The sequence below is a fragment of the Zingiber officinale genome, chromosome 3B (assembly GCF_018446385.1).
Source record: "Zingiber officinale cultivar Zhangliang chromosome 3B, Zo_v1.1, whole genome shotgun sequence".
Classification (NCBI taxonomy): Eukaryota; Viridiplantae; Streptophyta; class Magnoliopsida; order Zingiberales; family Zingiberaceae; genus Zingiber; species Zingiber officinale.
In genome coordinates this window covers 86,828,251-86,855,287 of record NC_055991.1, presented here as the reverse complement: position 1 = coordinate 86,855,287, position 27,037 = coordinate 86,828,251, and the positions used below count along the sequence as shown (strand labels likewise).

At 35.6% G+C, this 27,037-nt stretch overlaps 1 protein-coding gene across 1 annotated transcript; it reads left to right on the top strand.

The window, feature by feature from the left end:
* The first annotated feature begins 22,620 nt into the window (after positions 1 to 22,620).
* Positions 22,621 to 24,037, top strand: LOC121968422 (transcription factor MYB8-like). Its single transcript, XM_042518803.1, has 3 exons — positions 22,621 to 22,822; positions 22,900 to 23,029; positions 23,208 to 24,037. Exons 1-3 carry the CDS (start codon positions 22,684 to 22,686, stop codon positions 23,689 to 23,691), a joined length of 753 nt encoding a protein of 250 aa, XP_042374737.1. The 5' UTR covers positions 22,621 to 22,683; the 3' UTR covers positions 23,692 to 24,037.
* The last annotated feature ends 3,000 nt before the right edge of the window (positions 24,038 to 27,037 follow it).

Genomic DNA, 27,037 nt, shown 5'->3' with positions numbered 1-27,037 from the left:
AACCATAGACAAGGTGGATGTAGATGAATGACGGGCAGGTTGCTGAGAAATAAAGGCACAAAAATATCGTCCGGCGGACATTGGCGGTGCATTCGCTTGCACGTCATTGCCGTAGCCGGGCACCAAGCCATCTTCTTTTTTATTAGAGAATATTTAGTTAGTTTATTTATTTACTTGTTTTCTAATGTTTTAGGTGTTTTTAATATTTTACACTTATAATGATATTTATATACTGCATGTTTTCATTAACAAAATTTATGTATTCGACTTTCAATATGATATCAGAGCACTAAGCTTAATAATAATTTTTTTTCTCTCTTCTCCACAAACCCTAGTCGCGCGCCGCCTAGCTACCACCCACAATGGCTTCTGACGATGACATCACCCACCAGCCTCCTCCCACGAATGCTCTTGATTCGTCTTCCAATCTTGTGGTTTTCAACGTCAATACTTAGGCACTCACCACCTCCAATTATTCTGCCTGGTGCTTGCAGCTCATGTCTCTTCTATTCGAGTATGACTTATTGGGATTTGTTGATAGCTTGTGTCCTTGCCCCTGCGTAGATAACACCTATAAACACCATGTTCCCTCAAGCGAACTCTGATCATATTCTTAAATTAATCAAACTTAAATGAAAAATTATGCCAAGCATATAGAGATAATTATAATAAACTTTATAAACATAAGTATTACTAAATCCCCTAAAACACTTAGAAAAATGTGTTAAGACTTTAAAATTTAACATATCCAAACCTTAGTGTTAACTTGAGGGGAAGAGATAAATTAAGGGAAAGTGATAAATTAAGGGGGATATCAAATTTAGGGGGAGTATTAAATTCAGGGAGAGATCAAAGTTTTTTTTACTTAAAAAATTATTTCCTTAAGTTTTTTATTAAAAATTCCTTAAATTTTTTTCCTTATCAAATTTCTCTTTAAAATCTCTTTTGAAAATCCTACCTCAATTTTTTTAAGTTAAAAAAAAACTTTGAAAATCTTACGTTAAATGTTAATGTCAGGTTCAGGGGGAGGATTAATGGTTTTCATACTTATTATTTGAAAATATTTTTACAAAATTACTTTTGAAAAGTATTTTTCATTTCCTTGAAAATACTTTAGCAAACTATTTTAAAATTGCTTTACTTTTGCAAATCCATTTTTGAAAATTATTTTAAAACTTACTTTAATTTTACAAATTTAATTTCTAAAAATAACTTTTAAAAACTTTTTTTGAAAATAACCTTCAAAACCTTATTTCAAAAACTTATTTTTGAAAATAGATTTCAAAAAATTATTTTTGAAAAGGACTTTCATAAAAATTTGTTTAATTTTACAAAACTTATTTTTGAGAGATACTCTGAAACAATTTTACAAACCTATTTAATTTTACAAAGTTAACTATTTAAAAAGCTAGGTTTTTGCCTTAGTATTTATGATAAAAAGTTAGCTATTTAAAAAACTTAGCAATTTTGAAAAATGGATGTTGAAAACTATTTCTGATTCTTTTAACAACTTGTTCAATATTTTCCTTTAACTTGTTTCTTCTAAGTTAACTCCCCCAGGTCAACCTGAATATTTTGTTTCAAAGATAACTTATTTTCTGTTGTCAATCTGAAAATTATCTATGGTTGCATTTTTTTTATGAATGTCAAAGGGAGAGGGTTAGGTGGTTTAAGTTAGTTAGCAACAAAATACCAAACATAAAACAAGGCTAACTTAAAAACCATGTCTTATACTTACTTATGTTTTGCATAATTTTTACTAACTTAACCCAAGTTGTCATTGTATCAAAAAGGGTGAGATTATTGGTGCGGTTAGCACTAACGGTCTAACTCAGATTTTGATGAATGACAAAGTAAGTTAAGTTTGTCTCGTTGTGATCTAATACTTTGAATAAGTGTGCAGGAGAAGTCTAGCTAGGTCGACGGGCTGATCTGATAGCTGGTACGAAGCCCAGCTAGGTTGATGGGCCGACCTGATAGCTGGCACGAAGTCTAGACTGGTCGATGGACTGACCTGATGTCTAACACAAAGTCCAGACTGGTCGATGGACTGACCTGATATCTAGCATGAAGTCCAGCTAGGTCGATGGGCTGACCTGATAGCTGGCACGAAGTCCAGACAGGTCAACAGGCTGACTGGACGTCTAGTATGTAAGTTAAGGTCCAACTTAGAACCATTTTGAAAATTTAAGTTAAGATCATGACTAGATTACGGTCTCAATGAGATGGAATCTAATTACTACTCTTTTACTATAATTGTGCTAACTTCTGTTTTGCAGGGTAGTTTAACTTTTATTTTGCCTTGGACTAACACTTTCTTGCAAGAAAAGGACTTTCTGGAGAAAGGTGGTCCAGGCACCCGGAAGGGATCCGGGCACCTAGAAGGCAAAAGACTTATCGCATCGCAACGTGGAGCACCTTGGTTAGCCGGACCTACGTCACGGTCCGGGCGCCCAGAAGGGATCTGAGTGCCTGGAAGGGATTCGGGCGCCCGAAACATCCTATATAAGGAGGTCTCGCCTTGGAGCAAAATACTACAACATCTTCCAACGACTGCTCTATTGTGCTGTGCATCTACGACGCTGCGACTTTGCGGAGCTTCTCCAACAACCTTCGGCTAAAGTTTTTTTTATTATTGTTGTCGGTATTTTCTCTCTAAAGTTCTTGTACTTACATTTGTAATATGATTTTACGAACTATTAGTGATTTCCCAACGAAAGCACTCGACGAGTGCAAGCCTTGGAGTAGGAGTCGACCAAGACTTTGAACCAAGTAAAACTGGTTCGTGTTAGCATTGCTCTTATTTTTCCGTTGCTTACTCTAACTCGCTACGAATTTTTTAAATCGCTATTCACTCCCCTCTAGCGAGCTCTACAATCTAACAGTAAGCATCCTAAATGTATTATAGAAGGCTTTGACCAACAACTCAGGGCACACATCTTCTACACTGAACGACTCCTAAGCTATTTTAAACTTTGACTACGATGCTAAAATGCTAGTCTGACAACCAATGCCTCATCTTCTACTCTAATTATTGTTAGTATTAATTTTAATTATTGTCATTTCTTATTATACTCAATTTTTGTAATCTTCAAGCTTATAGTGAATTTCCCAATGAAAGCACATAACAAGTGTGGGCTTTGGATTAGCAGTCGCCGAGCTATAAACCAAGTAAAAAACAAAGCTTGTTAGCATTGCATTTTCTTTTCTTTTCTGCTACATTATCTCTCAAAGATTTTTGAAAAAGTGAAAAAGCAACACACACAATTCACTCCCTCCCCCTCTAGCGCATTCTCCAATCTTACAGTGCGTTCATGTTCTTAGTGTTATATGTTGATGACATATTGCTTATAGGAAACGATATGTCTATTTTATAGTCAGTTAAAATTTAATTTTCCAAAATGTTCTCAATAAAAGAATGTGAGAAGCAACCTATATCCTTGGGATTAAAATCCATAGAGATAGATCAAGATGGTTGCTTGGTCTTTCTCAATCTACATACATAGATAAAATGCTAAAACGGTTTAGCATGGAAGAATCCAAGAAAGATTTTCTTTTCATAAGACATGAGATTCACCTTTCAGAGTCTCTATGTCTGAGCACACAAGATGAGAGGATGTGAATGGATAAGATCTCATATGCATTAGCTATAGGATTGATTATGTATGTTATTTTATATACTAGGCCCGATGTATCATATGCTTTGAGTGTCACAAGATGATATCAGTCAGATCTAAGCATGAATTATTAGGTGGTTGTCAAGGTAATCCTTAAGTACTTATGAAGAACTAAGAATTTGTTCTTGGTATATGGAGGAGGTGATATGGTTATATAGGGGTATATTAATGCTATCTTCCACAAGAACAAGCAAAACTTCAAGTCACAATCCTGATACATATTTACCTTAAATAGAGGCGCAATTATTTGAAAAAGTTCCTAACGGGAAATCATTGCTGATTCTACCACTTAGGAGGAATACATTACAATTTCTGAAGCAGCAAAGGAAGCAGTTTTGATCAAGAAGTTCATTACTAAACTTGGTGTGGTTCCAAGCATTATTGAAGCATTACCATTTTACTGTGATAACAATGGGGTCATTTCACAAGATAAGGAACCAAGGTCTCATTAATGTTTAAACATGTGCTTCACCACTATCATTTAATCAAGGAGATTAAAGTAGGAAAGAAATATAAACTGAGAAATTCCTACTGAAAGGAATCTAGTGGATCCTTTGACAAAAGATCTATCATAAAGTAAGTTTGAGAGTCATGTCGAGTCCTTTGGTATCAGATACTAAGATGATTGGTATTAGGTCAGGTGAGAATATATTATATTTGAGAGTGTCCTAAGGTAATTACCTTAGAAGTTGTATCATTTATTTGATAAATAAATTCACTATATAGGTGTACATTATCTATGTATATGCTTTGATCTTAAACTTAACTAATGAGATCCACAATACAATGCATAACTTGATAGGATTCACTACTCCTTTTATAAAGGAGACGTATACCCTAAGGTCTCTTGTCAAGATTATTACTCATAAGTCTTTGATCAAAGCATTACATGTCAAATGGATAGTGTTCTTAGACATATATTTGAGTAATTTGAATCCATAAGATAAGGAATTTTTACTTGGGCTAAGTGTGATATAGTCAGCCTAGTGGGAACTGACACATAAATCATATTTTGAACTAAGTGGGTATAAGATGAGTGAAAAGAATAGACACACTAATAACCATAGCTGCTAAAGGATTCAGAATTGTTCTGGGATCAACTATGATTTTCTAGTTAATTGGGGTCATGAAGTACTACTAGGTGTCACTCATGATGAATTCATAATTACTGATTAATTATAAACGATCAACATAATCGAAAATCTATTGGGTCATACGCACTATGAGAATATCCGAAAGACATAAAACAAATTTGAGAATTGAATTCTCAAATTAAGAGAGATCAAATCTGGTAAGACCAGATGAAGGACAAATATGGAAGATATTTGTCGAGCTGGAAGCGATGGCGAGCCATGCCTCTTGTAGGCGAGCCACGCCTTTTGTAGGTGAGTTAGATTCATTATGGTTTAGTAATAAAACAAATTAGTTTGGTTTAGTTATGAAATAAAATTAGTTTGGTTTTAAACCAAGATGGTTTGGTTTTGAACCAAACATATTGTTAATGGATCATGTTGGCTTATTGGGTATGAGTTTGATCTTTTAAATCAAACATTAATTTAGTTGGCTTATCGTGTCATCTCCTCCCTTTGATTAGTACCGAAGTAGAGACGTAGTTTGTGACTTAGAGAAGTCATCTTAAAGGTATCTTGGCATGTATATTGATAGAGGCAATCCTTGTGAGGATTACTAGTTGATGTCATTTCTGCTAAACGTCATCTATCAAGTATAATCACTAATCAAAGATTTTTATTCTACGATTATGTCTACATGTGTGAATCATGTGATGTGTGATGAGTGCTGCAATAATTTAGAAAATTATTATACTTCTGTTTCATATTTTTTGAAAATAGAATTTAAAATGTGAATAGAGGCACTCAACAGACTTTTCCCTTGCCAACTTCTCGTTAGAATTCATATCACCAAGTGTTCTGTCCTCCATGACCCACTGTGGCTATTCTCTTGTCAACTTTCCATTGGACTTCCGACTTTTAGTCAAATATCCAACAACCTCAACCTACTTGACTTCTTGTGCCAACTCCCTATTCGACTTCTAATATCATCAAGTATCCGATCAACTTTGACCTACTTGATTTCTTTACCATCAAGTATGTAGTTAATCTTAACCTACTTGGCATCTTACTAATATATTAATCAAACATCAAAATCCAAACTCGAGTCAACCTGAGCTTGGTCAACTTGGTCAACATTGTCAACCTTGACATGATGTCGATTGCACTAACAATCTCCTCATTTTTGATATTTGATAATAGGTTTAAATTAGGCTAACTCATTAGCCTAACTTTCCTTCTTTATCCTACTTCTCATGCCAAAACATGAGTGAGTGTTTCCTAATTTAAATCTTACATTCTTCTCCTTTAGCACACATCAAAAATATTTTCTCAAGATTTGTTTATCTTAAACTACCAACATCACAATGGAGGCTCCATATCTTCCATTATCTTCAATGCTCTATTAGTACAGGAAGTACTAGATATTTAAACCTAAGTTTTGATGTTGGCAAAGGTTTAAGGTTAAGTTTCGTTGTGATCTAATGAGATTGACTAAGTGTGCAAATTGCTCAACTAGAAAAATCTTAGTAGGTCAAGTTGACTGGACACTAGGCAAGACAAAAGTCCTAGTGGATACTAGGTAAAGACAAAGCCCTAGTTATGACTAGATAAGTGGAAGTCTTAGACGAGGCTAGGTAAGGAAGTTCTGGTCTATCGGACTGGGTAGGAAGACTTGGCATATCAAGTACACCATATGGAATGTCTAGATAGGTTTGGAGGATCGGATATCTAGTAGGTCGATGGGTTTGGTGGATAGTGTTGGATCGATACACACGTGCGAGGGGGGTGAATCAAGTGATTTTCAAAAAACTCATCTTTTCTTTTTAAAATCTAAAAACAAAGTACGCAACGGAGAAAGAAATAAGAAAGTGAGAACAAGGAACACAAGAAAACATAGTCGGTTTACTAGGTTCGGAGCCTTTGGAGATTCCTACTCCAAGACACAGGTCCCGCAGACCTATTGATGTGTAATCCACTGAAAAACCTCTTTCAGTACCTCTGGAAGAGGGAATCAAGTACAAGAAGATTAGAACAAGTGCAACACACTGCACTTGTCCTTTTGTAGTAATTAAGTACACAAATAGAACTTGTTACCAATACATAAGGATCAAGTGTGAGAGCGTTCGTGTGTTGGTGTCAGTCTACCGGTCGAGATCGGAAGTCTTTGTAATAGTCATCAGGCGCAGTAGCCTCGTAGCAGAGTCGTAGTAGGAGCCTGGAGCAGTCAAAAGCTCAACCGGATGAGTAGTAGCTCGTGTATGAGTGTTGTATCAAAGCCTTCTCAAGAATGCCTTATATAAGGCATGAAAGGCGCCTTCCATAGCTGTTAAAGGCGCCTTCAACCTAGAAAATTCGATCCCGACTAGACCGGCACCTATCCGCAACGAAGTCAAAATTTCATCCTACGGAAGACGCCTTCTATGAACAGTACGAAGGCGCCTTCACTGCTTGAAGACGCCTTCGGACATTGTTCATCCAAAGGTAAATTTGCTCCTTTTATCTTGCAAAATAATGTTAGTCCAAATAATATGCAAAACAAGTATTAGGACAATAATAATAAGTAGTAATTAGTTTCTGCCCTCCTAGAACTAGAAACTAGTTAAAGTCTCATATTAGGTATCTAAAATGGACCTAATCTGGACTGATGCCTATTTTCACCACAATCGGGATGCATCCTCACAAGGTCACTCTCCTCCAGTGACTTATCTTAACTTACGTCATTACCAGTTGTCCGATTTACAGACCCAACTGGACTTTGCACTAGATATCTGATCAGCCCGTTGACGTATCTAGACTCCCTTAGACCTATCAACTCCTGCACACTAGGTTAGTACAATAGATAAAATAGTAAAGTAAAATAGTGTCAACATATTTCAAGATTCGCTGGTCTTGTCAACCATGCACGGTCGACTGAAAACCAGTCAGTCACACATTACCTAGGGTTACCTCCCTAGAGTTGCTTAGCTTCACTCACTAGGACTTCTATTGCCTGACTTCACTCACTAGGACTTCCTCTACCTAGCTTCACTCACTATGGCCCGACTTTACTTACTAGGACTTTCACCATCTAGCTTCACTCACTAGGGTTTGACTTCACTCACCAGGACTTCCACCACCTAACTTCACTCACTAGGACTTCCACTTGCCTAACCTTTAGTTAGGACTTCTCACTTTCCTATCCTTCGGTTAGGACTTATCCTTGCTACTCATCTAGTTCTGACTAGACTACTCTCTTCCAAACATCAAGTCATATTTGGATTAACCCTTGGTCCAACTAACCAAACCACAATACAAACCCAAATTGAATAAATGGGCCACAAGGCTCAAAACCATAAACAAATCCACATAACGCAATACTAAAACCAAATACAGAGTACCGATAGCATAATGTCCAATAGCATAGAAAGCCGATCTCAGATGTGACGTGGGACTGACAGCTAGGATCCTCCAAGCAACTCCTCATACCTCTACCTGCTACCTGGAGAAAGAAAACCAGTACAAGGGGTGGTGAGTGCGGATCACTTTGCGAGTAATAAGAACATGGTAGTGCATGGATAAAAGTGTAAGATGATTAAAGATATACAGTCTCAATAGGGAAATAAAAATATGATCATATATGACATAATAAACATACATACCAGTACCGGTCTAACACCCATAGTATAACGATCAGTAAATCACTAGGGATCATTAATAGACCTGCTAATAATACCTGGGAAATATATATATAACAGCATAACAATATATGATAAAACAGTGATAGATCATCAAATGTGAGAGCAACACTCCATCACAAGAATACAACATATGTGAGAGCAACATTCCACTACAAACAATCAACAATATGTGGGAGCAACACTCTACCACAAATACTCTGAAATATGTGGGAACAACGCTCCACCACACACAATCTGCAATATGTGGGAGTAACACTAGCACAAACAATCCATAAGTGACCAAGACATCTAACTATCTAGTTAGGGACTACACGAGGTCACTCTACCATAAATCACTGTGGGCAAACAGGAAGTAGCTATCTAGCTACAGGCTGCGTGAGATCACTCTACCATAGATTAGTGTGGGTAGCCTAGGGTATAATAACCCAAGAATAAAACCACAAGTAAGCCATCATACGTGCGAGCTACGCTCTGCCACAAGAAAATACAAGTGACCAAGACATCTAGCTATCTAACTAGGGACTACACAAGATCACTCTATCACAGATCATTGTAGGTAGTCCAAAAGGTCAAGGTCCTTATCTGTGTGAGATCACTCTACCACAGATCACTATGGGCAAATAGGAGGTAGCTATCTTGCTACGAGTTGCACGAGATCACTCTACCATAGATCATTGTGGGCAGCCCAACTACTAGGGAGCAATGGTTATCAAATTATCTCATACCACATGGGAGCAATGACCGTCAAACTTGCTCATACCGCAAGGGAGCAATGGTCATCAAACTAGCTCATACCACATGGGAGCAATGACCATCAAACTTGCTCATACCGCAAGGGAGCAATGGTCATCAAACTAGCTCATATCACATGGGGGGTAATGGCCATCAAACTAGCTCATACCGTAAGGGAGCAATGGTCGTCAAGTTAGCTTGTACCAAAAGGGAGCAATGGTCGTCAAACTAGCTCATACCACATGGGAGTAATGGTTGTCAAGCTAGCTCATACCAAAAGGGAGCAATAGTCGCCAAATTAGCTCATACCACATGGGAGCAATGGTCATCAAGCTATCTCATACCGAAAGGGAGCAATGGCCATCAAACTAGCTCATACCACAAAGGAGCAATGGTCGTCAACATGTATATAATGTAATGATGAACATGGTGTAAATAATCATGATACCACTACAATGATTATCAATGCAACAACTCTCTCAACATAAGTATAATATAATCATCATGTTCCTCTAATAATACACACCAGACACGTTTGCACACACAACACTGGTATAATTAACAAGATATCTCAGTAATATACGCCAAACATATGTGAACACTCAACATAGGCATAATCAACTAGATATCTCCAATAGTACACACCAGACGCATACACACAACCATATAGGTATAATCGACAAGATACTTTCAATAGGACTCATATGCAAATCCAACACACATAGATCCAGAACATGATCCCTCAATCACATATACCTATATGCATGAAAATATCCAACATGTGTCAACCAACATTTACAATACATGACAACACCTATACACATGTGCACACTAACATATGCATAATCAGCATGATAACTCCTATATCACACAACAACCTCATGTGTATGCTACTACATACAAGCAATCTAAATGCAAATTACAATCGTACACACCATACACGTGTGCACCCTATAGAATAGGAATATCAAATAGTGAGACTGTATAGATAATAAAAAGAGCATCTCAAAGGTCAAGCATATAAGTATCAAGTGTAGATAAAATACGAGTGGAGTCAAAATAAAGCAACCTAACCATCAAATAATCCATGCACTAAGTTTAAAGAACTATAGAGGCCAAGAAAGAAGTATCCACCTTTATCTGTCGATCGTGCTAAATATCCTCCAATTTGTGCTTCGATCTCAAATTAGAAACCTGAAATCAGTAACACAATTAATTCCCATATCTAACATAGACTGGATAATGCAAATCAAACCCCAATTACCCCACCATACATTCACCTTACAAATAATCAGAACTTAACCAAACTAAATCCACTTAATCCCTGATACAAATTCCTGACCAATTACTTGGTTAACTACACAATTCCATTAGATCAGAACCTATGTATTAATCAACAGCAATTCTAATTATCCAAGATTTTCCCACATCCAAACATCATATTTTAATTCTAATTTCCAATCAAAACTAAAATAAGTCAACTAAGCTTAGGTTAAGAAATTCCTTACCTTCCAACTTCTTCCCATCGGTTGTTTGTTGCTCCGATAGAGGCTCACAGCAAAACAACGATGGTCTCGGCTAGAACACAACGCTAGGTGGAGGCAACGATACTGGTAGCCGAAGACCAGCTATCTGCCAAGGCTTCTCAATGGAAAGACCCACTATGAAATAGGCGACAGGTAATTGGGGTCGTCGACGCACCACGACGGATCTCATGATGGGGGTGGATCGAGAGTATAGTGAGGGATCAGTGAAGAGAAAGGTGACGATGATTCTCACATGGCTAGCGGCGTCGCTGTCCTGGCCTCTCGTGAAATGGAAACATCGGCTAGGGGAGGAAGCTTGGGCTCGATGCTGCTCGCTGTGATTAGCATTTGAGAAGGCTTAGCTGATGGTGGTCACACGACACCGATGCGATGGAAAATTTGTGGCGTCGAGTAAAGATCCAGCCCGATTGGAGAATAAATGAGGTTGTCAATGATAAGCAATCAAAAGATCCAGGGCTACTTGCTCAATTTTCTGACAAGCTTTGAGTGTCTACGGACAGGAGGGGAAAGGCAATGGTCGGATCAGAGCTCAGCTGGTCAGTGTCGGTGACTGGTAGCGCCGAGTGCCTGCGCCTCTTGGTTGGGGTGGCACAGTGAACGAGGGAGAGAAGGGGGAATCGACACGAGAGGGAGAGGGAGGAGGGGATTGGGTGGAGTATTAGAGAAGTTAACCTAGGTTTTTATTATATACTTAGGTTTAATCAATTTAACCCTAAGTTAATTCCTCAATCAACTCCCTCTTAATTGATATATCAAACAGGCTTTCTCTAAGCCTATTCGATTCATCCCCTTAAACGAGTCACACGAACTCCATTTAAATCTAAAAATATTTCTAAAAATTCTAGAAAAATCTAATAAGTGTATTTCTCCAATAAAACTTATTATTTAATTTATCATATCTCACATATAAACTTAAGATCACTCTTGATTAATTTTTGCACCAACAAGAACATTTGAAAGACATAATTAAGTGTTTCAAAATCAATTTTTTTTCAAAGGGTTGTTGCAGAGTGATTTTTCATAGTTGGTTGTCAAGGTAACTCTTGATAATGAATTTTCAAAATATTTTTCAAGGTATTTTCACAAAAAAATTGTAAAGGAAAGAGTATTTTATAAAAGATTTGAAAATAATTTTTCAAACTCAGTTTCAAAGATTTGCAAAACTAATTTTTGAAAGAATTTTAAAAGTTACATTTAATCTTTTAATCAGGACACCCCCTTAACTTGACATATTCTTAGGAATTTTTGTTAACTACAAGTAAAAATTCTTATGTATCTAGAGAGTTGATCCAAATCAAAAGAACACTAAGTTTGAAGGTGAATTTTAAAAATATTTTCCAATACACCCAAAAAAATTTTGAAAGTGATTGTGCAACAAAATCTTTTGAGAAGAGCTTGTTAACTTAAGTTGTAAAATGTTCATGAAGTAACAAAATAATTTTTCAAAATATGTTAGGAATGATTATCAAAGTACCAAATAAAACCACAATTTTTTAAAAGTATAGGATTTTTTTTTTAAAAAAAACACAAGTTCAAATGTTAATATGTTCAAATACTTTACAAAAGTAATTTGGAAACAAATTTTGTAAATTTTAAAAGTTTACTTAATTTTTAAAATATTTTCAAAAGGTTGAACTCTTCTCTCCCTCTAAAAATTAACACTCCCCCTTAAATTGTACTAGGGTTTGAACATATTGAAGAATTATGTAACACGTTTTCAAGGCCCTTGCTCCTCCTTAACCTAGAACTTTCTGGTATCTTTGTTAGCAACAAGGATGTCTACCTTAGTTCCTAGGAAATTTTACTGTTCGTAACACTAATGTGCAACAAATATATTATTTACACCTTATTATGATTGTTCACTTAAGTTTGATTAATCGTTAATCAATTATTCTAAAAAATAATTAACCTTAGATTTAGGTGTATTATGTTAAAATTAAATTTTTGGCTAAATAAAATATTTTTTTTACTAATTCAATAATAGTAATCATTATCAATGGTTTATTGATTGACTTTTACTTTACTCAATTCAATAATTTAACACTTATTTGATTAAAACAATTTACATTAACTGATGAGTTGATTGACTAATTGAAAGTTTTTTTTTAATTCTAAGTTTTGATTAGGTTTAACTTAAGATAAATTATTAATTTAGGAGAGTTTATCTGTTCTAAACATTTGCCCTCCTGATCTATTTGGACTTTTGTTAAACATCCGATCTTAACCTTCGGGACTTCCCGCTAGACGTCCAGTTCTCAACCCGCCTAGATTTCTGTCTGGTGTCGCAACCCTAGGGTTTCTCACCTAGTGTCTTTGACCCCTAGGACTTCTTCTTGACATCCTTGATCTGCCAAGACTTCTGCCCAGTCCACTTAACCATGACTTTCTTGCCTAGTTCACTTGACCGAGATTTCTTTCCCTAGCCTGAACTAGGACTTTCCTATACACTTAGTTAACTTTGTTAGATCGTAATAATCTTTAACATTGAACTTTTGCCAATATCAAAACACATGTTTGATTAGCTAGTACTTTAAGCACTAACAATTGTATTGTTAGACCGTGTAGAGGGAGGGGTGAATAGCTTGCAAATAAAAATTCTCACTTATTTTGTTACTTACTTAGCAAGAACACACAAATTAAACCTAAACAAATAGCATAAAATGAAAGTAAGAGACTTGAGGTTTATTTGATTACAATTTTGATGGTTGCTAATCCAAGATATTTGAAATGCACACTAAGTGGCTCCTTCTTTAACAATGGTCGGAGGTGGAGTAGCCTATTATAGCAGTTGAGTACACAAGATTCTAAATGCAAATTAGGAAAAATGAAATACAGTGTGTATTGATCTTAGAGGACAATGCCTTTATTTATAGTTTACTAGTCAAATATGACCGTTGCTAATGTGGCACCTTCAGGACTCCTGGAAGCAATCCGAGTGCCTAGAGTTGACAAAATTCTATCTGCGTAGGTAATGGATATGCCAATGGCTTTGTTGACTCAACTCGATAACGGGCTCCTGGAATCGATCTGGGCCCTTGGTCTTCAACCTGCTGTCATCCACGAGCAACGGTCTCGGCTTCAGATATAGATCCAAAGTTCACCTTAGAAGAACTAACCACTGACTAAAGCAACAAGGAAGATGGTCGAATCAAGCATCTATCTGCTAAAGTTCGAGGGGAAGTTCATGGTATGGAAGTACAAAATGGAGGTATATTTTAAAACTGATTTTGATATTTTACTAACAATAAAAAATGGTATTGAAGTACCTAAGGATGAAAATAGTGAAGAAAAAGAAGAGCACTTTTGGAACAAGAAGCAATAGACCAACTTTATGGCCAACGGTAAGGCAGAATTTCATCTACTAAGTGCACTACCATCTCAAAAAGTCAACTGAATTGGTGCTTACAATTCCTGCGTGAGGGCACCCAAAAAAATAAACTAACAGAATTTCTTTTACTTGGTTCACAGCCCGTCGACTGCTAGTCCAAGGCTCGCGCTCGCTAATTACTTTCGTTGGAAAATTCACTAAAAGCTTAGTGGTTACAAAATTTTAAATGAATGAATAATAAAAAAAATACTGATAAATTAGAGTAGTATCTTGAACTTTATTGTTATAGTAGCATTTTGGTGTCGTAGAGTAGATTTTAGAACAACACGTGAGTATGGAAGTCGTAGAGTTAGGTGTTTTGAGCTGCTGGTCAAATCCTTCTTTTATAAAGAATTTTGGGTGCCAAGATATCTTATGGACGCCTAGAGTTAACCTAATTCGATCTAACTCCACCGGTGATTATCCACCTTCGAGTGCCTGGATCCCTTTTGGGCACTTAGACCACTGACATAGCTGCATCGTGGTGAAGCTTTATCTAAGTCACCTCTATCCCTTCCCAAGCACCTTAATTCCTTCCAAGCACCTAGAGTCTGATGTGTGTTAACCAACCAGAGTGACCCAGCTCAACTACATGTGTGGCTGGGTTTAGGGTATTCCAGGTGCCTGGATCCTTTTTGGTCGCCTAGAACTCCGGGCACTTGGATCCTTTTCAAGTGCTTGGAATCCTCTTAGTCTAACTTCTCACCTACATCACAGTTAGCACAGAAAAATATAATAATGATATTTAACATAAAAAGAGTCTATCAAATTTGGATTGTTTGGTCTTGACTTTTAGATTTCTAGTGAAACCTTGGGTCAAATTGATGCTTATGGTTCCCTCACGGGGAACGTGTCTTCACTCACTTCTCTCAAGAGAGTTTATCTATTGTCAAACATCCGGTCCTCCTTACCTACTTGGACTTTTACTTAGTATCCAACTTGACCTTCGAGATTTCCTACAAGACGTCCAATCCTCGATCTAGCCTAGACTTCTACCTAGTGTCCGTGACCTAGGGCTTCCCACCTAGTGTCCTCAACTCTTAGAACTTCTACTCGACATCCTTGATCTGTCAAGACTTCTACCTAGTTCATTTAACTAGGATTTCCTTGCCAAGTCCACTTGATCAGGACTTCTTTACCTATCCTCTGTTGGATCTCAATATCGAATATCAATATACCCATATTTTTCTTCGAGGAAAATAGTCGTCTGATGAAACTCTTGTTTGAGATTTGAAACTTGTCCATAATTTTCATTCATGTGGGGGATTGTTGGAAAATTGGTTTGGTGACCATTAGGGATAAGATGACTATTTCGCTAGTAAACCATCGTAAACCAATTTCTCGAGTGAATAAGAAATTAATATTTAATGAAGGGTTGCTCTGGTATGATCGGACAGAAATTTGATTCGCATATGAGTTGGATTCATGGATGAACGCTAACTCAAGTATGTGGAACTATTGAGGGGTATGAAATTATAATTAATTTCATTGATTAATTTATTAATTAATTAAAAGATTAATCATTGTGATATTAATTAATTGATTAATTAATATTTATAATAAATTAAGTAAATAGTTAATCATATTAATCAATTAAATTAATCATAATGAAAATGTTTAATAAAAAGGTTTAAGTGAAAATGTTTAAGGGAAATGACACATCTCATATCCTTTCACCTCTAAGAAGAAACCTTTCACCTCTTGAGAGTAACCCTTCATCCCTATAAAACAAACTTCATTCCTTCCACTCAAATCATTCAATTCATACTCAATTCTCAAATTGTGAATTCTCCTCTTGGGTTCTATTTTCTCTCTCCTCTCTTAAGAGTTTTAAGGCTTCGAAAGTTTGACAGGGATTGAAATTTGGAATGCTCATATTTCAAGAAGCAAGTCGTTGTATCTTGGGAGACGATTGCCAATAAACTATAAACACCTAGGTGGGGGCAATATCATCTTAAGGAAAGAAGGCCTAGTCTTCACCTCGACCTTAATACTCTTATCCTTAGGGATGAGTTTACCCAAAGGGATTGTGTCAATATCTGAAGGTATTGTAGGATCGAAAAGAATTTAGATATCTCCACAATAGCATGATATTGTCCACTTTGGGCCTAGACCCTCATGACTTTGCTCTTGGGCTCTCCCCAAAAGGCCTCATGCCAATGGAGATATCTTTTCTCTTATAAACCCATGATCTTTCCCATGTGTTTCCAATATGGGACTATATTTGCAACCTTGCAACCCCAACAGGTATAACTTGATGGCCGATAAGATTAGGTCGGTAGTGACGATACCAAGAAAGGTATGTCTCTTACCCGAAGGGATGCTTCGATAACCGAAAGGGGATGTCAAGAGTATAAATGGGACAAGGTCAATTTCGTCATACCGAGCTCCACCCATTAGAGTCATTGACTCATTGTCGAGATGACTAACCGAGCCCAACTGTTGGATCTCAATACCAAAGATTAATATGCCCATATGTTTCCCCAAGGAGAAAAATCCAACAATCTTAAGACGATATTAGCAATTATGGCAACCGTGGGTCCCACTCCTACTGGAGAAAAATTAGAGAAATTCTCCGTAATTGTCTTTAAGCGATGACAGTAAAAGACAATGCATTACTTGAAGAAAATGTATCTTTTAAGATTACTATCAAAAGATGTCCTAGCATATCTAAAAGTGAACCTCAAGCGATGGGAGAATTACTCGCAAGAAAGAATACAATTTTCCTATGTGAGGATCATGCCTTAAAAGGATGGACAACAAAATTATACCATGGGTATAATGATGGTCAAAGCTTTGTGGGGGTCATTTGACTAAAGTCACAAAGTTGAGGATATTGAGTTTAAACTATCCAAAAAGATGGTTAATGAAGGTCTTTAGATAGAAGATCAAGCCCACTTGGTAAAAAGTTAGACTTGAGTCTAACTCAATAAGACCTAAGTGGAGGTCAAAATAGATGAGTTAGAAGGATTGCATTACACGTGTTGCAAATGACTAAGAATTGAGTCAAGTGTCTCACGAAGAATAAATGCAATTATGGTCAGCACTCCAATCAAACGACTACAGCTATGGCTCGATAAGATTGGAAGACCAAGGGATATATACTTCTTGAGTCGAGTATCTCTCGAAGAATAATACAATCTTGGTCAGCACTCCAATCAGACAACCACAACTTTAGCTCGATAAGATTGGAAGACAAAGGGATGTATGCTTCTTGAGTTGAGTATCTCTCGAAGAATAATACAATCATGGTCAGCAGTACTCCAATCAGACAACCATAGCTTTAGCTTGATAAGATTGGAATACCAAGGGATGTATACTTCTTGAGTCCAGTATCTCTCGAAGAGTAATACAATCTTGGTCAGCATTCCAATCAAATAACTACAGATTTGGTTCAATGAGATTGGAAGACCAAGGGATGTATACTTCTTGAGTCAAATATCTCTCGAAAAGTAATACAATCTTGGTTAGCACTCCAATCAAACAACTACAGCTTTGGCTTGATTAGATTGGAATACCAAGGGATGTACACTTCCTGAGTCGAGTATCTCTCTAAGAGTAATACTATCCTGGTCAACACTCCAATTAGACGATCATAGCTCTAGCTGAGGGAAATTGAAAGACCAAGTGATGCATACTTTCTAGATTGAGTAATTTTTTTTTTTACAACAAGTGTAATCATGATCATCATCCTGATTAGAAAACTACAGTTTTAACTCGGTGAAATCAAAAAATTAGAGTTATGGTGACTTGCTTTTAAGCAAGATTGAGACCCTTGAAGTGTTTTATAAAACACTAGAAATGTGGTTGGAAAAATCAACTAAGCAAGATCATCCATGGTAATTGAGGGAGAAATTAATGCAGGATATTGCTCAAGGAATGTTTCTCAAGGAAGAGCAATATTCCAATAATTGACTATATCACATTCACTTCAATTTAATAATGGTGGCTTAAATATTGAGGAGATGATAAAAGTTATGTTGATAAGATTTGAGTTTATCCTAATGTCCTCTCAGTAAACCATAAGCCCCAGTGAGATAGAAATGAAAAATCTCTATAAGGCATTGAAAGGTCACGAACCTTCTAATGTGGGGATTAACCACTGTGCCAATATATATATATATATATATATATATATATATATATATATATATATATATATATATGATACATTATGGTATCTAAGAAATTATGAGAAGGGCACTAGTATAAAATGGTAAGTTTTGAAATAACTTAATATCATTAAAGTAGTAGATCTCTAGTGATAAAATGATAAAATCTCCATTGAATATGGAGAATTGTGTGGATCCGCTAGGCCTACCAAGAGATCAATTATATTGCATGTCGAGGGGAATAAGTCTAAAACTTAACATTTAAATCGAGTAGTGGTAACCTAACAATGTTGACTGGAGATCCCAAGATCATGGTTCAAAAGGGACAACTAAGCTACAAAATTCGAGACACCTACGAGTAATTACTCCAACTCATTCTTGGAGACAAAAGATGCAACCTACGAAATAAGTAAAGGATGAACAAAAGTTCTTAATGATTCCTATATTATACCATAAAGGGTATAATAGGGTATTGTAGGATACTCTTAATAGGAGATCACTTATATAAGTGTGAAAATGAGCTACTTCAATGAAACACTTATGAATCCTAAGCTTTGTCCATGGTCAAAATAGACACGATAGAGAACTAATAAAAGCTTAGGGGGCTATTGTGTAGATATGATTGTCTTGGTTTACACCAACGGTTGAATAATTCAAGACATAGTTCATTGGGCAGCTAAATAAATTTGATCGTATTCCACTATGGAATATTCAAAGCCACAAGCTACCTTTCTTGATGTAATAGTCTTCCAATGAAACTCTTATTTGAGATTTGAAATTTATCCATAATTTCTATTCATGTGGGGGATTATTGGAAAATTGGTTTGGTGACCATTAGGGATAAAATGATTATTTCGCGAGTAGACTGTCGTAAACCAATTTCTCGAGTGAATGAGAAATTAATGTTTAATGAAGGGTTGCTCTGGTATGATCAGACAAAAATTTGATTTGCATACGAGTTGGATTTATGAATAAACACTAACTCGAGTATGTGGAATCATTGAGGGGTATGAAGTTATAATTAATTTCATTGATTAATTTATTGATTGATTAAAAGATTAAACATTGTGATATTAAGTAATTGATTAATTAATATCTACAATAGATTAAGTAAATAATTAATCATATTAATCAATTAAATTAATCATAATGAAAATGTTTAATGAAAGGGTCTATATAAGGGAAAAGACACATCCCATATTCTTTCACCTCTTGGAAGAATCCTTTCACCTCTTGAGAATAACCTTTCATTACTATAAAATAAACCTCATTCCTTCCACTCAAATCACTCAATTCACACTCAATTCTCAAGTTGTGAATTCTCCTCTGGGATTCTATTCTCTCTCTCCTCTCTTAAGAGTTTTAAGGCTTCGAAAGTTCGACAGGGCTCGAAATTTGGAGTGCTCCTATTTCGAGACACAAGTCGTTGTATCTTGGGAGACGATTACCAATAAACCGTAAGCATTAAGGCGGGGCAATATCAACTTAAGGAAAGAAGATCTAGTCTTTACCTCGACCTTAATACTCTTATCCTTGGGGATGAGTTTACCCAAAGGGGTTGTGTCGATATCCGAAGGTATAATTCGACGACCGACAAGATTAGGTTAGCAGTGATGATACCAAGAAAGGTATGTCTCTTACTTGAAGGGGTACTTCGATAACCAAAAGGAGATATCGAGAGTATAAATGAGACAAGGTCCACATCGCCATACCGAGCTCCACCGATTAGAGTCATTGACTCATCGTCGAGATAACTAACCGGACTCAACTGTTAGATCTCAATACCAAAGAGCAATATACCTATATTTTTCCTCGAGGAAAATTATCTAATATCCTCAACTAGGAGTTTCTTGAATACTTAGTCAACTTTATTATATCACAATATTTCTTAATTTTAAACCTTTGTCAATATTAAAATCCAGATTTGATTTGCTAGTTTTTTCAATACCAACTGTTAGCATTGTATCTCAACTTTTATATGGCCCAAAGGAAATGTAAGCCTAGTGTGATCCGTAAGCTTATCACTCTTAATTGAAGAAATCTATTCTCTTTATATATATTTTTTATTTTTATAATTTAGGTGTCTAAACTTCTTCCGATTAATCCCGAAGGTTAACGGCCTTTCTCCTTATATCCATTCTCTTCATTTGCATACATAACTATGGTTCCTCTTTGTACCTTAGAAATAGCCACGGTGTGGTGATTTCGTTCTAAATTCTAATCATAATAGAAATAAATTTAGTTTTATTTTTAAGTTTTGTTATTTGGGGATTATTTTTGGTAATATTTCTTCCTAGGAGGTGGTAATTATTTTATTTTAGGGTGTTTAAGTAGTGCGGAAGTTTAAGTTAGATTGGTTTATTTTTTTACTTGCAATTTGATTTTTTTTTAGAGTTTGTTTTGGTTAAGTCTGTAAACTACTAATAACTTTTATTGTTTATCATCTTTCAAGTTTCTCTTTGTTTGATCTTGTGCTAAACGACTTGGTGTGAAATCATTTTCACACATGAGTAAAAAGAGAAGTTGACTAAGTAATGGCATATGCAACTATAAACAAGCCGTTGTTGTATCTATCACCTTCGTCTGTGTAATGCATTCAAAATGGATCGTCAATATGGCACGAAGTCATCAACTAAAAATTAGGGATTAATAGAGTTTTTCCCTAGGAAGCACTTAAATTTTATTGATTTATATAAAGCAATTTGTTGAAATTGTGTTTTTTTTATATATTTAAAAGAGTTGTTACATTCATTCACATCTATTTACATTCATTCACATTGATTTACCAATCAAGTTTCATTTTTAAAATATTTTTTTTACCATTATAATCTTCTAAATAGTTAAAAACAAATATTAACGTTTCTTTGTGTCAAAAGAGTTCATTTTAATTTAAAAAGTTTAATTGTAAGAAGTTTTATAAATAGATTTATCCTTGTGTTAATTTTAAAATTCTAAGGAAAATGGCTAATTTTTTTAATATTAATATTTTAGAAAGAGAGAGTTTTTTAAAAATAAATATAGAGTACCTTTAAATCATTATTTTTTTAAATTTTTTAAATCATTATTAATTCTAAAGAAAGTCTTTGATTTATTTTTTATTAAAAAATAATTGATTAATTAGTTTCTTTCATATTATACAATTTTAATTTTTTTAGTTATATTTTCTATAAAAGACATAAAGAACTCACTATATATTTTTTTAGAGTTTTTTGATAATTTTTAAATGTCATTATCAAGACAAAAGATTAGTTATATGTCATTAACAAGACTAAGTGAGGAAGACTTAGATAGAGGCCACTCAAAATCCCTTTTTTAAGAAAAAAAAATATTAAAATTGATAGAATAGTTTTGTCTCAGCGTGTAGATATTTTATTAAGAAAATGAAATTATTTTGATTAATTAAATAAAAATATTCAAACTATTGGACTTAATATTGGTCAATTGAATTTGCTAAATATTAAATTTTTTAAAAAAATTATAGATTATTTTTCATAAATTTAAATTTGTACTTTTATATATGTGATAATTTTTTAAAATTATTATTATTATATAATTTAAATAAAAATTATATTTTATAAAGGTGATGGCTCTTTTGTTTTGTAAATTATTTTAAAACTAAAAGTATCTTTTTACACTAAACTATGAGAATTTTTATTTTTTTAATCTTTTTCCAAAAAAAAACATATAGATATATATATATTTAATATTTACATTTTTAATTAATCCTCTCAAATTAATTTTTATAATTTCTCGAACCTTCTAGCATTAATTCATTTGAATTGACTTAACCCTCTTCCTTCTTCGTGGAATTGATTTATTCAATTTTATAATAAATTCTATATCTTTTTAATATTTAACGGAATAGAAAAATATAGATTTTTTTAAAAAAATAGATTATAATAAATTCTTTCTACTTACTTGCAAGTCATTTACTTTGACAATAAATCTTTATTTTTCTCGTCCATAATTGATTCAAGAGTATGCTTCTAATGGATTCGACTCGGCGAGTTTCATTTACCAGTTAAGCTTCTCTATTTTTATCTATATCTAAATGATAGTGGGAGCTAATTGATCTAGTTGAGCTAGGCAAGCCACTTGATTTATCAGCCCGATTAGTCTAATTTTATCCTGTCTAATCAATTTGTAATATTGGTCCTTAACTTGGAAAAAGGAAAATTAGATTTAAATAATAAAAATATTCATCTTGATAAGAGAGTCAACGGTTGAAATCTAGTGCTTAATGGAGCCCCTCAATTTGACTACCAACACCGCATGTCTAGAAGACCAAGTTCTGGTCGACTCTCACCAACTCATGATTTGAAGTTTTGAACAACATTTTGAATTTTTTTTATTAAAAAAAAAGGACAAAAGAGATCACTTCATAGTACACACCCCCATAAGTTAGTTTTTTCTATCATTTCCTCTCCGATCATCTATATAAACACCCGAGTAGATTTATTGAACTAACTACTCACGGAAATTCAATGCGTGCATAGAAGAGATGGGCCGAGGGCGAGCTCCATGTTGCGTTAAAATTGGATTGAATAAGGGTTCGTGGACTCTAGAAGAGGACTCAAAACTCATATCCTACATCAAGAACCATGGCCATGGAAATTGGCGTGCACTTCCTAAGCTTGCAGGTGAACTTCCTTCTCTTATTTATCGATTGAATGATTGATCAATATTTAGAACTAAAAACCTCAACCGTTGCTTCTAGGATTAAAGAGGTGCGGAAAGAGTTGTCGATTGAGGTGGATCAACTATCTCCGACCGGATATTAAGCGTGGTAATTTTACTGTGGAGGAAGAGATGACTATCATTAAGTTGCATAAATTGCTAGGGAACAAGTAAGATTAACTTGGACCATTTCTAAGCGTTTATTAGGAAGAAAATCATTTTGCCCCTAAAAATTTCTTTATTTACTTATTGTGAAAGATTTCAGTGCTAAACTGAGAATTTCCATTAAGTACTTAATTTATATGTCCCTATTTTTTTTACACATAATATGTGTAAAAAATATCGCAGGTGGTCGAGAATTGCAGCTTGTCTTCCTGGAAGAACTGACAATGAGATCAAGAATGTTTGGAATACACACTTGAAGAAGAGATTACGGTCCGAAGAGGAAGAAATAAGGGTTGAAGTATCTAAGGTTTCGCATGTCTTAACTACGTCGAATGATGATGATAATGACAATGATGAAAACAAGAATGAAGAGTTATTTGATGGCACCATCACGATGAGTGCACCTGCCTTAGATGTTTCTCCATGCTCTGGCTCATCGAACCTCTTTGAGATGGATTTAGTTGTTGATGGTGGCTTCGATGATAGGGAAGGCGATGTCACACAATGGTTGGAAGAACTAGAGAAGGAGCTCGGTCTATGTGGAACGATCAAGAGGAATGACGAAGAAGATAAGAAGAGAGATGAAGATGTCGAACAATTATTTTGGGACGATCCATTACTAACAAATTACTTTGAAATCGAGGAACTCGACTCTTTAAGGTGGTAAAGAAAATAAAAAGATATATAAGTTAATTATTTTTTTAGCGAAAAATAATTAACTTTTTTGTATCTTTATTATTTCTTCAAGTAATTAAAATTGCTCATTAGGATATTTAAGTAAACCATAAAACAATACTTATGGATAACTCTACCTCCTAATGATACGGTGAATTGAACACCACTGATTTTAGTTCAAGAAATGTAAAATCTATAGAAGAAAGGATTACGATATTACTCAAATTCTTACTTGGGTTGTATTATCAATATTCTATAGAAGAAAGGATTACGATATTACTCAAATTCTTTCTTGGGTTGTATTATCAATATTCCATAGTGTAATTCTATATTTTGAATCATGATCGTGTTATCGTAATTTAATTTTTTATTGACCGAGAAACTAATGTTTAAATTATTTAAGTGATTGCGGGAATATTATTGGTTTGTTTTGATCTTTGAAAAGCATAAACGTTAATTCAAACATGCATAAATATAAAATTGTGAGATTAATCGGTTGGTGCAATAGACCTCAGATCTAAGTTGACCAAGTTTAAGTTAGTTTTCGAAGTTTGACTAATATATTTGATGGTAGACTAAGATGCCAAGAAAAAAGAGAGATTGTTGGAGATAGAGATTGTTGGTGTAATTGACCTCGGGTTAAATTGACCAAGATTGATTTGGATTTCGATGGTTGAGCGAGAAGTCCAAGTAAGTCATGGTTGATTGAACACTTGGCAATAAAAAATCTAACAAGGAGTTAACAAGTAGAGAAGTTCAAGTAAGTCATCGTTGATAAGACATTTGACAGTCGGAAGTTCAACAAGGAGTTAGGAAGTAGAGAAGTTCAAGTGCGTTACGGTTGACTAAGCATTTGACAGTCGGAAGTCCAATAGAGAGTTAGCAAGTAGAGAAGTCTAAGTGAGTCATGGTTGACCGGACACTTGACAGTGAAAAATCCAACAAGAAGTTGGCAAGGCCTAAATTCAAGTGGATCATAGAGGATCAAACATCTGACATGAGAAATGAAGTCCAAATGGGTCATAAAAGATCAAACATTTGACAAGAAGGGAAGTCCAAATAGGTCAAGGAAAACGAGATGTTTGACAATTATGAAGTTCCAATAAGTTAAGGTTGACCGGATACTAAGCAACGGTAAAGTCCTGACATATCAAGGTTGATCAAATGTTAGGTACAACAGTAAAGTCCTAACAGATCAAGGTTGATTGGATACCAGACAAATGAAGTTCTAGCATATAAAGGTTGATTAGATGTCAGGCAAAGAAAGTGCTAATAGATTGAGATCAACTAGATACTAGGAAAAGTGAGAATTTAGCTTTGGTAAGACTAAAATAGAGGTATCAATCGACTGCTATGAACTAGTAATTGATTGATGAGACCGTAAACCATGAGTTTGAGGATTGAGGGATCTAAGGGTATTTATGGTATATCAATTGATTGTTGGATATGAGAAATCATTTGATAACACTATTAAATGAATAGACAATTTTGAACTTGGTTGTGACACTGATGCAACAATAATTGACTCCTGATAGCAGTCAACTGTTGTGGTCAATGCTAAATTGGAAAAGCCATTCTACAAGTGCAACGATTTTTAGCCCAATCTAAAGCCTATAAAGAAGGGTTCCATAGACGATTTTGTTTGGAGACTTTGAGGGGATGTAACACCCCGACACGGGCGGGCCCCACTCGAACCGAACCGAGAACGCTACCAGAATTGCCCATCGGGTTGACGACTAGCTCCATAGACCACCGAAAGCCCTTTTAGCGTGCTTTTGTCCTTACTCGCATGCACCCTGGAAAACTTCCTAGGAGGTCACCCATCCTCAGATTTCTCCAAGCCAAGCACGCTTAACTTTGGAGTTCTTAAGTTTGGACTTCTGAAAAAGTAGGTGCACCTTGGTGATATGGATAGTACTATCTAACCTTTTAAGTCATACTTAACTAGAATCTCAGAACTAGGGTATTAAAATCACCCTCACTTAAAGATACAACACTCTGGTTGTGTAACCACGAATCACACCACAGACAAATCCCAGAATCTCCCTCGCTAGATGGTGCCTTGGGTGCTCCTGCCACAGGCGCACTCACAGTTGCAAGGTCGCTCTGATACCATCTATAACGCCCCTTCCCGGGCGGGCCCCACTCGGACCAAACCAAGAACGCCACCAGAATTACCCATCGGGTTGACGACTAGCTACACAGACCACCTGTAACGCCCGAAGATTCTCAAAATTATTTTAGAAATATTCTATGATTTTTTATGGAATTTTAGGATATTTTTACAGAATTTTTAGAATAGCAGAAGTAGCAAAAATAAATAGAATCGTAAAACAGCTTAAGCGGGAATTGAACCCAAGACGTATTGGGTTCTATGACTTAAGGTGAACTCTAGTAACCAAGTGAACCCAGCAGGGCCGTGCTGAAAGGAAAGGGGAACAATTATATTTATATTTGAGTTGGGCTGAATTACCCACTTAATATAAATAGGGAATTTAAGTGAGGAATTGTTATTTTCTTAAACGAGAAAACTTTTCCCTCAAACCCTCACACATCCGCCGACCCCTCTCCCTCACCCTCTCGGCGCCCAAGTCCAAGGAACCTAGGGTTCCGTCCAAAAGCCATAGGAGCACCTTCTGGCAACGACTCCGACACGAGGACGTTCCTCTCCGCAAGAAGAACACGTAGACACAAGGAGATCGTCGAGAAGATCGTCTCCACCGGAAAATTAGCGACTAGATTCGTAAGAAAACTAGCGCAGGAGGTAAGAAACCCCTCACCTGCAGTATAAGTAGCTTCCGTGTGAATTTTATACTTCAGTTTAGCAGTATGTAGATTTTCGGCACAAAGGATGCGAATTAGCGCACACCAAGTGTTCGATTAAATTATTAGCACGGTTAAAATGCAACTTAAGCATTTTACTAGCTTAGCTAAATGCGATAGAAGCATTCATTCAGTATGTTTAACTTTAGTACAGCTTACATGGGACTACGGTCCAATGGGTGAGCTCCCACAGTCGCCTCTAGGTTCAGATAACCTACCTCTAGGTTCAGATAACCTAGCTCTAGGTTCAGATAACCTAGCTCTAGGTTCAGATAACCTAGAAATAGCAATATAAGAAGAACTCAGCTATAATCAGTATTTTATTTTAGCAGTGGCAATGTACTGGATTAGAGATCCATTGGGTTAGGCTCCCACAGTCGTCCCTAGGTTCAGATAACCTAGTAACCTTACTAAATTCGGGACTTGCAAACCCGGGTCTAGTTAGGGATGCGCGCATAGCACGTACAGATGTCGGGCCCATCAGTAACATGATTATTATTTTAATCTATTTATGA

What these genes read in the sequence shown, in the direction of transcription:
- LOC121968422 (XM_042518803.1), top strand. Translation starts at nt 22,684, where the DNA reads ATGGGCCGAGGGCGAGCTCCATGTTGCGTTAAAATTGGATTGAATAAG. An exon ending in TGCACTTCCTAAGCTTGCAG is followed by an intron (nt 22,823 to 22,899) that starts GTGAACTTCCTT and finishes CGTTGCTTCTAG; the next exon opens with GATTAAAGAGGTGCGGAAAG. An exon ending in CATAAATTGCTAGGGAACAA is followed by an intron (nt 23,030 to 23,207) that starts GTAAGATTAACT and finishes AAAATATCGCAG; the next exon opens with GTGGTCGAGAATTGCAGCTT.